This window comes from Phasianus colchicus, chromosome 27 (assembly GCF_987193195.1).
Source record: "Phasianus colchicus chromosome 27, bPhaCol1.hap1.1, whole genome shotgun sequence".
Lineage (NCBI taxonomy): Eukaryota > Metazoa > Chordata > Aves > Galliformes > Phasianidae > Phasianus > Phasianus colchicus.
In genome coordinates, this window is record NC_143462.1 from 2901721 (window position 1) to 2915079 (window position 13359).

At 51.0% G+C, this 13359-nt stretch overlaps 1 protein-coding gene across 1 annotated transcript; it reads right to left on the bottom strand.

Moving 5' to 3' along the window:
* Positions 1-270: 270 nt before the first annotated feature.
* On the bottom strand, positions 271-1399 carry TCIM (transcriptional and immune response regulator). The gene has a single exon (XM_031602250.2). The coding sequence runs from the start codon at positions 1341-1343 to the stop codon at positions 1023-1025; it is 321 nt and encodes a 106-aa protein (XP_031458110.2). The 5' UTR covers positions 1344-1399; the 3' UTR covers positions 271-1022.
* Between the last annotated feature and the right edge of the window lie 11960 nt (positions 1400-13359).

The window sequence follows — 13359 nt, forward strand, 5'->3', positions numbered from 1 at the left end:
ATGCTCATGCAGTGAATGCAGTTCTCTCTGGGAATGCCAGAAGGTGCAGCTTTGGGGCTGGGAGCTGTGCTGGGGTCTTGGGGAAAGCAGGGAGGGGGGGGGCTGCTGGCTGGCAGTGGAGCTCAGCCTGGGATCCTGGGTCATTATGGAGAGGTGTAGGCAGACTGCTATAAAACAGAACCTGTAGGAATAGCCACGAGAGGATATCCCCCCTTCCTCCTGGAGAAGTGAGCATTTCAGACGAGAAATTATATTTACATTATAATTTATTAAATTTCAGGTTGCCATATGAAATAAATTATAGTCAATATAATGATAACGTTGCCATGAAATAATACCATGAAGTACTTGTCTAATATCGATTGTAATCAATACAAATATGAACTGCAATTATGGTGTTTAAATATTCATGTTAATGGGAAGTGAACAAAATATTAAGGCAATTCACAGTAAATTCAGGGAAATCTGTCATTATTATTGCTTTTGTGCAAACAATTCTTAATGCAAGCACAATCCTGGGGAGAGAAAAGGCACAGTCACGCAGTGTCCATAGGGCAATGCATTCCCTGAAGGCTGAATGTGTTGCAGTCACACGATGCGCTTCGATGCATTTCAACAAATGCAGAATGAGGGATGACCAGGAGCTGATCAATATCTGGGATCTCCGTTCTGCAGACAACAAGCTTAGAAAGTTTTGAACTTCAGCTAAGAAGTTTCAGGCAGGTGAAGCAAACGGGTGCAGTCGGCTCCTCTCCCTGCTGCAGTGGCCGCGGGATGGGGTGTGTTGGTTTTTTCCCATCTGGTATCATCACTGGGCTTGGGAGCATTCTGGCAGCAGCACTGGGCACAGCAGCTCTGGGCACAGCAGCACTGGGCACAGCAGCATCTCGTCCCACCTGCAGCGCTGGGCATGCAGCATCCTGCTGGCAGCACCGGGCATAGGAGCATCCCAGCAGCATGGAGTGTGCTGCCTGTGGCAGCATCGTCCCAAAACGTTCTCCTCCTTGGCTGCTCCCTCCAGCTCAGTGCACTTTGATGGAGTATTTCGGGAATTTCAGGAACTGGAGGAGTTTGTCTTTCCGCCTCTGTTTCAGAGCCATTAGCGCTCTTGTTTTCTCCTCCACGTCCTGATCGGTGTCGAGGATGATCTTAGCTCTCTCCTCTGCCTTTTTGTCCCCGGAATGCTTGAAGAGCTTTTGCAGCGACTCCTCGTCGATGCTCTCAAAGATGTTGGCCACGGCTTTTTTGCGCAGGGCGGTGTCGAAGCGGTAGCCGTGCACTGACGGGCTCACTCTCAGCGACGTGGACATGGCTGAGGCCGTGTTCCTTCTCTTTGCTTTCATCTACCGCCGCTGCTTCCGAGTTCTCCTTCTGTTGGAGAGATCTGTGCGGTACCCGGAGCTCTGCACGGCTTTTTAAAGGCAGCCCGAGGGAAAGAGGAGAGCTCAAGTTACAGCGGTGAGGTCACGCTGATGTCAACACGCTGCTCGGTCGCAGGCAAGTTTAACATTTAAGTTGCCAACTTTCCCCCGTCGTGCAACCGAGTGGAACGGTTTGCTGCGTTGTTATGATAGGGATGGTTTCTTTGCCCCGCTGCAGAATGGGCTTTGCACGACCCTCAGTGTGCATTGGGGATGCTGTGGGAGCCTCTCCTTGTGCTCATGCAGCTGTGCCAAACTGCTGCCATGCCAATGAGGGGTGTTAGCTGTGAGCCTGTGCCTGCTTGTGTCAGACAGGAGCACAGCAAAACAGTGAAACCTGCTCAGGTCTGTGCAGGGGATGCTTCTGTTGCTTCCCAGATGGCCACAGGACAGGAGTGCTCACAAAGCTGGACTTTCTAAGTGGCAACATTATGAAAGAGCTGCTCCGTAGTGTCATCCACAGTGACTTTCCTTGGACATTTCCACCCTCGGCTGCGTGCATCAGGGCTGCAGGTGAAACATCTGCCCCACCTCGAGCACGGTGCAGCAGCAAAAGTGCTCTGAGCGCTTGGTTGCTCTGCTCCTGCCTCAAGCACCTTTTGCTCTCATGCTCAGCTCAGCGGTGCAAATTAAAAACGTAATCACCCCGAAAGCACCCCACCTGTGCACCCCAGCCCCAGGGTTCCAGCTCCTTCATGCTGAGGATGTGGTTCTGACAGTCAGAATGTGGCCATGGGTACAAAGGTAACTCAAGGCATTGGAGAGAGTGCATTTTTGCTTACCAGCTCAGTGCGGGCCGGATGCTGCAGAGGCAATGTTTAGAAAAATCAGTTGCTTGTTTACCAATAAGAAGATGACCCCTGTTACTCATCACCAGGAGGACAGCACAACCAACGTGTCCCTGTGTGCTGTGACCATCCACCCCCAGGGGTTCCCTTATTACAAAGCTGTGGGGATGCCCCCACAGGAGCAGAGTGCTGACACTGCCTGGTTGCACCTCCAAAACTTTGGTTCCTGCTGCAAAGCTGAGCAATGCACCCACGCACAACCCTACAGAACCCCATCCTGCAACCAACCACCTCTGGAACATGAGAGGAGCACATCGAAACTCCGTGCTGGGCCTTTGTGTGGGCAAAGAATAGAAAAATAGGAATGATTGTGGGCTGTGCTGCTGCCCGGACAATGCAAAACAATGGGCAGTCCCCAGCCCCGTGCACTGAGACAATAACTGAACCAGTGCACTTCCTTCTGGCGGGGCTTCTTTGGTTTTTATCTTTGGGAGAGGGAGTGGGTTGCACTTAAATGTTTGACAGCTTTCCTATCTGTGAGTGTAGGATCACAGCTAAGTGAGGCACACCCTGCCTCTGCATCCTGCTGGCCTGGGCTGTTCCTGCGGGGCTCTCCTGCACACTGCACGTGTTGGGGCTCTTCCTCCCGTTCTGCTCTGCTGCATTGCATGCCTTCCTCCTTGCAGTTTTGCCAGAGTTTCTTTTGTATGGGCTATTATGTCTATCAGTGTCTGAAAAGCTCTCTTTGCGAAACCTCCCAGTTCTCCTCCTGCCAGAAAAGCTGAAAAGCCTCGTACTGCATTGTAGCCTTGTTGAATTTGAGAGAAGTACACGCTGAGCAGTGTTTGCTCAACATGCATGGGGTAAATCCACCCTCAGAACAGGGCCTTGTGATGTGGCTAGCTGCTGTCTTTGCCCATGAAGAGCCGTGTGTTTTATCACTGCTTGCTAAAATGAAATACATGGGGGAAATAGCAGACAGGACAACTGCTGCTTAAAGTGTTGTGTGGGGGAAATCTGCCTGTAAAGCGAATGACCGAACTGTTAGATGTGTTTCATCGGACGCTGCACACTTGCAAAGGACTCAGGACAAAGTCAGCACCAGCAGATCAGCAGTGATTGTGTAGCAGCAGAGGATAAGTGCTCCTTTTCCTTTTGCAAGGCTTGATTCCCCTGGTTGAAAAGCAGAGCTGAGGAATGTTAACGTGCCCACCTCCCACCACCCTGACTGCACATGGAACCATGCTGCAGGTATCTGCAGAGATATGGCTGATGGAATAAATCAGCAGTATTTATGGCAGACACAAGCTCAGAAAAGTATCTGCCATGGAAACCGAGAATAAAACTGATGCTTCAGGAGTAAGACATCAGAAAGCTGCCAGGATGAAGAATGCGTTTTGTGAGCTCATCTTGCATCGAGCAGTAACAAATGCCTTTGCCTCTTGGAGCTTCTCTTCCCACTTTGCATAAATTTAGTTGTGTTCAACCCTAATTGAGAGATGAAGCGTGCCTCATCTGGTGTTTTTTTCCTACTTTTTTAATATTGCTTTCACAGCAATGCCTAGGAGGAATTATTCATGTATTGGGTTGGAGTGAAACTTCAGACACGATGTGATTCCTATCGTAGCTCTCCTGCTATTATTGTATAATTGCTTCATGAATGTAAACGCTCTGTTTCACACATTAATGGGAGGATTAATTCCAACCCACTTTTCTGTCTCTGCAGAACAGTTTAGCCAAAGCCCTAATTGTGCTCTGCTTTTCAGGACGTGATGCTCTCAGATGATCCTGCTATGGGGCTGTCAGCCAGGTCTGGGTTTTAGGGTCCACCTACAGCATCCAGCAGTGCTCCTTGCTGACCCCACAGCTGTCCCACCCCAGGTTGTGGCCTTCAAGATGTGGGAGCTGACATGCTGACAAGATTGGCTGTGGGTTACACCAACCCCAGTGCCTGAGGTGGTTTGTGGCAGGAGCAGGGCATGGCAGGACCCCACTGCCCCATTGCAGCAGTGCAGGGCAGCCCAGTGCAGCCCCATAGTGTTGGATTGCAGCTCTGCAGCTGGGAGCTGCCACTGCCTTTGCCCCTCAAACCCTTGCAGAGAACCCGGTCTGCCTTTGTGCAGCAATCCAAAAATCTCTCCAAACAAGGCAAGTTGGGATGAATTGCATTTTGTGAAAGCATGTTTTGCATAGCTTTCCTTTCACCAGCCTGCCTGAGCCTGCATGACTTGTGACATCGCCTCGGTATTGCCAGATGCAGCAATCCCAAAGAATGTTGGTGCTGGAGAAATTGCAGCCCCCCCAAGAGACAAAAAAAAATCATCGTTCCCTCAGAGAGATTTCCAGGAAGGCTTCGTGTCCTCCGGGATGCTGTTGTCCAAACTCCTGAAGGAAAGAGGTGAAGCTGGGCTGAGCTGCTCACACACCTCCCCAGGGCTGTGGGAGGGCAGCAGACATCAGAGCAGGATGGCACTGCGCTCAGCTGTTGGTTCTGGCAGTCAGGATGGAATAAGAAAGCAGACCTGAGACAGCTCAAACACGGGGGTGGGAGCTCAATCAGTGCTCGATGGCATCAACTGTTATCAGATTCATTGGCCAGAAGGAATTCAGCTGTAATAAATTCAGGGGGAAAAAATGGGAACCAGCCAACTTATCCTAGAGAATGGAGTTTTCTGCCTTTCAGACCAGCTGCCTTTAGAACAGCAGTGAGCTGTTAAACCATGTTACTTTCCTCATAAAGAAACGAGGATTAACTCTCTAATCTTCGTTTGGCAAAGCCCTATCTTAAATATTCAGAAATAGAGCATTTAGAAGGCTCTCAACAGGGGAGAGAAGGGAAATTATTGCCTTAAAACACACGTGGGCTTTGTATTTATGCGTGCACGGCTCACAATGCAGAGCGAAGCTCCCTTCTCCTGCATTGCAGCATGGTATGGGGGTTCCCTTTGGGAACACAAAAGATCACCTTTCAGTCATTTAGAGCAAAAATCTGAGATTCTGACAGTGGCCACGAGCTGAGGGCAGCTCTTTTCTCCCACCCTTCCCCTGGAACAGTGTGCCCTGAGCCACAACCTGCTGCCTGTGCAGACTGGAGGAGCTCTGCCCTTCTTAGGAGAGATACCAACTGCTCATAACTTGTCTGCTCTTGGCTAGGAGATGCATCTGGAAATGCACCCAACGTGCTGTGGGTGGTGGGAGGCGAGGGAGGAACCGGTTCATCATGTTCAGAGCTGCAGGCACACTCGTGGCAGCACCTGGCCCAGCTGCCAGCAGCCTCTGCCCAGTGCCCCAGTGATGTGCACAGCGTTCTGCTTTGTTTTTGGTTTTGTTTTTTTTTTTCCCCCTATATCTTTTATTGATTTGGTTGTTGTTTCTTTAGCAGAGTATCTGGGAACCTTTGTCCCCCCGATCGCAGTGCAGCCCTTTGCTTATAAAAGCAGGGAATCCACTTGACCGAGTGCGTTTGCAGTGCTTGCGTTGTGCTCTCAGGCTGAGCCGTGCTGCACGATGTGGTGTGTTTTAATTGCAGCTGTGCTGCATGCAGCTCGATCGCTGGGAAGTAAAGGAAGACTTCTCAGCTCAGCTCCAGACAATTCTGCTCACAAAACTGCCTACAATATGGGGAAAAGGCCAACACTTCTCAGCAGCTGGAAGACCTGATGAGGTCTAATTCCAAGCTGTCAATAGGGAAAAAATGTGCATCGAGTCTGGTTAATGCTTTTCTTTCTCTACAGCTCTGGGGAGCAGTGCTGGGAGGGAAGTGACCCCCGGGAGGTGATGGCATTGCATGCATTGTGCAGCCCTGGCACAGCAGCACCACGTTGGGCTGAGAGCACATGTGCTCCCTAGAGGGAGACCATATAAGAGTAAAGTCTGTGGTATTCCTGATAATGAATGTCTCCCCATTTCTCATAAATTCCCTGCTAAATGTACGATCACTGAGTTAATAATGCAGCGCAGGACATAATGAATAGCCACTTACAGTAAGTAAATCATGCCTGTGAAGAAACAGAACAGAAAGAGAAACTTCTGGCAGCTCTCAAAGTCTGCGTGCTTCCAGAGAAGCCTTGAGTTCAACACTGATTTCTGGAGAAAAAGGCTCCGTTGGGTCTGGGGCTGCTGGGGATGGGGGAGGCTGTGGCTGGCGTCAGTGCCATGCTATGTGGTGGCACTCCAGCTGTTTTATAGATGCAATGCTGTACAGCTGCAAGGAGCAGCTCTGCCCTGGGCAGTGGTGGGTGGGGGCCCTGCATGGTGCCCTATTTCCAGGGGAGTGGGGCAGGCTCTCAACGTGCTGACTTCAACATCTTCCACCCGCGCCAGTCAGGCTGAGCATGAAAGTTCAGACATCCAGGCACGAAATAACTTCTCTTTCTCTGCTGACTTTCCTGTTTGATCTTCCTGGAGCTCCCGACAGCTGCAGCAGGGCGACGGCGGCGGCTGTCAGACAACGCATTGTCTGCTGTGAGGGGATGGGCTGGAGGAAATCCTGCCTGGTGGGAGGGGAAGGGGGTCTGCAGTGCCCCCAATTCTGGGGCTGCCACCGCCTTTGGGCTGCCCTGCAGTGGGGCTGTGTGTCTTTGTGCTGCTGGTGGGGCCACAGTGCCACCCATCACCCTTGGGGCTCAGCACCTCACCCAAGGGCATGGCCGATAGCAGAGCCTTGCGAGAGCTGATTTCTGCTCCTTATCTCGCAGCAGTGCCACCCAGCACCAGGCAAGGCAATGTCAGATCCTCCCGTGGCTGTTGTTTTGGGAATGGCTGCAGCTGTTTGGGTGTAATGCGCCGGGAGCACTGAGCTGGGTGATGCTGAGTGAAGGGAACTCATCAGAGCTGGGAAAACACCCAGCATTGCGCTGTGGGGATTTATCAGGAAATCAGTGGGAATGTAAATTGTGTGGGAGGTCAGCTTGAAATTGTGGTGTCATCAGTCTTGCGTTTCATTCCTTCGGTAATAAAAGAGTTCCTTGGAGAAAACAGATGGTGTTTGCCTCTCTGTCACCCTCTCTTGTGGCCCAACAGCCTTCACTCTGTACCCAACAAAAAGCAATTTTCTGCACCCCCATCTCAGCGCTATTCCTGGGACACACCACAGCCCAAACCTGCCGGGCTTTGCCTTGGCTGTGACACCAACAGCACGTGGTTATAGCACAAATGCCAAGTGTTGGCTGCTGGTCTGGGATGTTCCCATACAGGGGGGTACGAAAGTGGGACCCCCACGATGGCTCTGTGCTGCCCTGAGGAGCGCAGCCCCATGGCTCGGGTCAGGTCAGGTCACTGCACCGTGCCAGCATTGGTTCCTATCACACGTCAGCTCCTGCTCAGGAGCAATAACAGAGCAGTAAAGCCCATCCCCAGGATGAGGTGAGCTCCCAGCATTGGGCTGAAGTCCGTAGGGCAGAGCAGGGCAGAAATGCGGATCCTGCAGTGCTGCTGCACACCCAGCGCTGCACCCGATGCGTTTTGCTTTTGCAGCCATGCTTTCGAGAAGTTTCCCAGCAGTCGCTTTGCCTAATTACTGTAATCTAAGTGACTGATGCCTTGTTTACAAGGAAGCCTTGTCTTTGTTCTAGAGCTCTGCCCTTGAATCCTTGTCAAATGTCAGATCTGCTTTATGGATATTTTCATCTGTCTGCATCGGTTTATTTATGCGCACAGTTCAAACACAAAAGAACAGTTTTAGTGCTGCAAGTTTATTTCAGCTCTGTGTCAGAGGGGAGAAAAGGGGACAAGGATGATGCCGTGTGCGTGGATTTAGACATGGCCAAACGGGTTTTGCTCCCGCAGCAGGCAGGGAAAGGTGACAGCATTTCAGAGCTGGGGGGGTTACATCTGCAGGGCACACTGCTGATGATGAGCATCAGTGGGCAGTGGGAGTCCTGGCTGTCCCTGTGTGCTCTGTCCCAGGAGTGTGGGGGCTGCAGGGATGGTCTGGGAGCTCCATGCGCCATTCTGACGCCAATCACAAATGGAAGCTAAAAAAAAGAGTCCTCCATCAATAAACAGCACCGATTGCGTCGCGGGGTTACCGAGACCTGTGATCCCATCCAGAAAAACCCCTCCGTGCTGCAAGCTGAGTCAGTTCCGGCCACAATGAAGAACGTTTACTGAAGCTGTTTAGGGAAAGCTGATGGAGAAAGTAAACAAAATCTGGTGGCTGTTCTTTAGCACGGGGTTTGGTCCCTGATAGCAGAGCTGCTCCTGCCTCTGCCAGCCCCATCTGCACGCAGAGGGATGCCTATACCCCCAGGCACTGTGCTTTGCTGCATGCAGGCACACACCAAGGCTCTTGTTCAGCAAACTAATTGGGAAAAGAACTGCCAGCCTTGCTGCCTGCTGCTGGCCTTGCAGGACTCGTGTCCTGGCTCACCCCCCTGCATGCAACCCGTTCCCCTGTTCCTCGTTAGGGAAATAGTTTCCTCTGTGGTTTTCTCCTCGCGGGGCCCTGGGGCTGCTCTCTGTTGAGGAAAATTCTTTGATCAGTAGAAATTACACCAGGAAAATATTTTCCGTTTCTGTTAGGATAAAAATGGCTCAAGCAAAGCATGATTGATTGCTGAAAAACGGAGGAACCCCAGTGCCTTTTCGGAAGGCTTCCTACTGTTCCTGCAGACAGTAAACACAGAACAGATTTAGCAGCAGAGCCCAGCGTGAGGCAGCCTCTCACTGCAATAATAGCAGAGCCTTTACTTTTTTTTTTTTTTTTTTTTTCCTTTTTTTTCCTTTTATTTAAGAAATCCATTTGACACAGCTGATGGAAGGCATGCTGCAGCTCGCCTTGCAGCACCGCTCTGCTGGAGATGTGGCCGTCGCTATTTGCTGCTGTTTATCCCAACGTAGCAAGCAGAACTGCATGACAAACTGCAGTCAGGTGCAGAGCATCGGCAGAAAGCTGAGGTGATAAACCCAGGAGAGGCACTGCGTGTGCTCAGAAAACTGCACCCAGCATTGCCCATACAGCGCTGGCATAGCATGGCCAGACATGGGCAGTGCTGGGGCTGCACCATTCCCAGCCATTGCTTGTAGCAGAGCTTGCTCCATGAGGAGATGCAGGAAGAGGGCTCTGCCCGAGCAGCAGCACCCCACTATCCCTAACATGAAACCAAATGGAGCAGCAGGGGAGCTGGAGGAGAGAGACGTTGGGTTATTGCTAATTGTCATGTCAGGCAGTACTGCAACTAGCAGCAGCGGTCCCAGATGCCTCCTTTTGGTATTATACATGCAAATACAGGCATGATTTATTTATCAGGAAAAAAAAAATAATCTGTATTTCATAGTAATCTACTTTCTTCATAGTATTTACTATTCAAATTACCCCGGCTCCTCATCATAAAGAAGGAACCCGCTGTGCACGGCTCTGAGTAAATACAGAAGGAGACAGCCCTGGTATTGCAATGCTGCAATCTGAGCACGTCCCTGCTCAGTGCCAATGGTGAAGATACAGGTGGCTCCTGGCTCCATTAAGGGACAGCATCCACTGTGTTTCCAACCTGGGGAGCACACTGTCCTGTCCCTGCACACCCGGGGTGTTCCTATGCTCTGCAGGGATGCATGCGGTTTGCTGCACTCTCAATCCTAGAAGGAGGCTGGAGACCTTTGCCAAGACCTAGTTTTAGCTCTGGCTGCTTTGCAAAGTTATTTTTATTCAAATGCTAATGTTTTAGTTGCTGGTTCTTTCTATTTATGAACGGTTTTAATGGTGAAAAAGCTTTATAGATGCTGCATCAACCCTGGGGACTTTGGGCTCAAAACAAGCCCTTTCCCTCAGGGCCCTTCGGGCAGCCTCCAGCTGGCTGCTCGCTTTGCAGTGCTTCTGGTTCCCAGCACTGAGTCCATGGGAACACAGGAACAGCCTGTGGCTGCTTTGGGGTTTGGTGGCAGGGCCAGGAAGACATTGGCAAGGACCCAAAGCAAGGAGCATGGTGTGGCAGGTACTCCAAGGGTGCACAAATGGTGGAAGAGATCCGTGAGAGATGCTGCGCCCTGGGCATTCCCAGCACTGCTGTGCCACTGGGACAGCCCCTGTTCATCATCTCTGCAGTGATGGCTCTCCAATCTGTTCCTTATTCCTCTCCTTTATTAGGCATAATGTAGCAGTTCCTGTCTCCTCCTCCGTCTGAGCTGTAATTAGCGCTTTTTGGCTTGAGTCACGTCCTTTCATCATATCTGGACTGCAGTCACTCTTGCCAAGGTGAGCAATCCCACAGGCAGTGATAAAGCCCTCTGCACTCCAGCCAGGCCAGGTGCTGTGAGTAGACTCAGTGCCCAGGGCATGCACCAGGCACAGCATCATGTCTCGAGCGAGCAGTGGTGCCAAGGAGGTTATGGCAGTCCTCTTGTTCCACTTGTTCCCAAGTGGAAACTGCAAAGCAAACTTGGTTGTTACTGATAAAATCCCTATGAGACCAGCAGCTGAGCCACGCAGAAGGACAAGTACTTGCCTCCCAGTTTTTCTCCTCTGGCACAAATCACAGGGTGGTGCAAGGACAGTTGCAGGAGGTGCTTTTCCAGCAGGGTGGTTGTGCATGGGACCTTCAGGATAATGGCAGCAGCCAAGGGAATCTGTGATGGTGCTACAGACCTCCTGGGCACTTAAGGAAAGTTGACCATGAAATGTTTTATAGCTTATGAGAAGCTCGTAAGGCAGCCAGGACCTGCATAATGGTGGATTTTAATTACTTAGATATTGATGGACATAATAACTGTGCAGCAAACCACGAAGGAAACCTGTGGCTAGAGGGGAGAGCAAGATTGATCTACGTGCAGCATATTAAATAACTCAAAATGTTCAGAGCCTCTTCTGGCCCTGACTCCAGGAGCAGAGCCAAGTATGATAAATAAGGTTAGGGCTGAGAAGTGTCTGGAATCCAAATGTTTATATTTTTGTTCGATTTCAAATGTTCACAGGGACAAAAGCTGTAGCCAGAGACACAACCCTGGGTTCTGTGTGCCATGTGATGTGGGTGCTGTGGAGCAGAGCTGCTTGTGGCTTCTAAAGGGAAGACAGCTCAGGGGCTTTTGCACAGGTTTTATGAAAGCTGGGAGACAACTGGAGTTGTGCTGTGCCATGCTGTGCTGCTGCACTTTGCTGTGCCATATTATGCTGTGCCATGCTGTGCTGAGCTGTGCCATATAATGCTGTGCCATGCTGTGCTGAGCTGTGCCATGCTGTGCTGTGCCATGCCATGCTGTGCTGGGCCATGCTGTGCTTTGCCATGCTGTGCCACACCATACTGTGCTGCACCATGTGGTGCTGTGCCATGCTGTGCTGTTCTGCTATGCCATCCTATGCCACACCATGCTGTGCTGCACCATGTTTTGCTGAACCACGGTGCTGGGTGGCTCCCGTGCTGCAGTCTTACAGTAGAATTGTGTGCAGCACCTCTCTTTGTACTGATTGCTGTGTGGGCAGCAGTAATTTGGGTCTGCAGCCACTGCAGTGGTTGTGACTGAGCTCTATGGCACTGCTGCTGTGCTGGGCTTGCATGGCAGGAACTCCCCCAGCCATAGGGGATGCAGGAGAAGGCATGAAGCTGAGTGCAGCCCAACAAACAGCGACCTCCTGTGCCAGAGCACCGTGCTCCACTCACCCAAATTTGCTGTGCTCCTGTACAACAAGCGTGAAGCGCTGTGCTGTTTTCAAACTCATCACAACATCTTTAGGCAGAGAGCCCACTGAATTATTGAAATGCAGCCTGCTTCCCCTTGTAATGCACCTGAGACCTCAGATGTCTGTGCCTTGTGATCAATAGTAGACAGCAGCGGTTTGGAAACAGAGAGGAATCAAAGCTCTGGCACAGCAGTCGTCCCAGCTGCCAGGAGAGCAGACAGGAAGGGCTGAGCGTTGCAGGATCTGCACACACCCACTGTACAGAGCAGGTCTGATCAGTGCCAGCGCTGTCACTGCGCTGCTCTCACACAGCAATCCATAAACTGCAGGTGGGTACTGGAGTGGCAAGGTTAAATCATGGCCTGAAGCAGTGATGGAGCACCTGGTGGGAAGGCAGGGCCAACCCAGGGGAGCTCAGGTGTAAGCAATGCACCCAAGTGACCATAAAAGATGGAGCCAGGATCCTCCCCTTCCCAGTCCTCATTTAAAGGTGGAAGTGAGGGTTTCTTACTGGAGATCCTTGCCTACCTGTGGCCTTTTGAAGGTAAGCAGCTCTTTTTCTTCATTTTCACACCTATGGCTGCTGCATCTGGGCTTGTCCTCATCTACTGCAGCCAAAGACTTTGCCACTCTGCTATTACTGCTGTACTTTCCATCATGTTATAGCATTACAGGTACAGTGAGCCCTTCCTGAGTCCACCTGGAAAAGCTGTGAGTTGTCTCTACCTGTTCTCATCCTTAAGCAGTACTGGCAGAGCTGAGGGCTATAGGGGGGGGTCCCATGTCCCCTCTGCCCCCCCTGTCCCATTTCACTGTGAGAACCCTCATTACATTTTGCATTTAGAGTGACTTTTCCCCAGCTCTAGTTTGCTGTTTGCCTGAAATGGTCTGAAGTGTAATAGCCCAAGACAATCATCAGTATGAAATATCTCCTACATAAAATATGCAGCAGCTATTCAGGAACGAAGATGGAGTGGAACGAGGGCTGCCAGATAAAGATTTAGAGGTGCTGCCATGCTCCTATAGGTTGTTTACTGAAGATATTTCCTCCTAAGCTCCAGTTTTAAGACTGCCTTTCAAAAGAGGGCACCAAATAAAATTTAGCAAGGAGCTTTAACAATTCAAGCTACAGTGTGCTGAGCTTTTTGTTACCCTTATGGGAATGAAACCTCATTTCAAAGGACCTTGACTTTCTTCTGATAGTGCAGGAGAAGTGGCACTGCCAGTGCTATTTTTGCACTGAGACACTGATTGGGTGTGAAATCTGTCTCTGGTGGCTGTGCCAGCAGACCCAGGCAGACAAAGCGTGGATGTGCATGGCCTGATTTCCCCTGAGATGCTGGGAAATCTGGGGGTACTCTCGGTGAAGCCAGGCCAGTTGAACAGCAGACACTGTGGGAAAAAGCTTTCCCAGCCATCTTGGCACTGATGTGGCTGTGTGTCCCCATCCTGCAGCCTGAGTTGGGGAAAGGGTGCACAGGTTGTAGCTGGGAATCCCTGCAGGCATACAGGGCTGCAGCTCTGTGTGCAGCCCCAGGGG

Coding starts and splice junctions, on each gene's coding strand:
- TCIM (XM_031602250.2), bottom strand. CDS start 1,343: ATGAAAGCAAAGAGAAGGAACACGGCCTCAGCCATGTCCACGTCGCTG.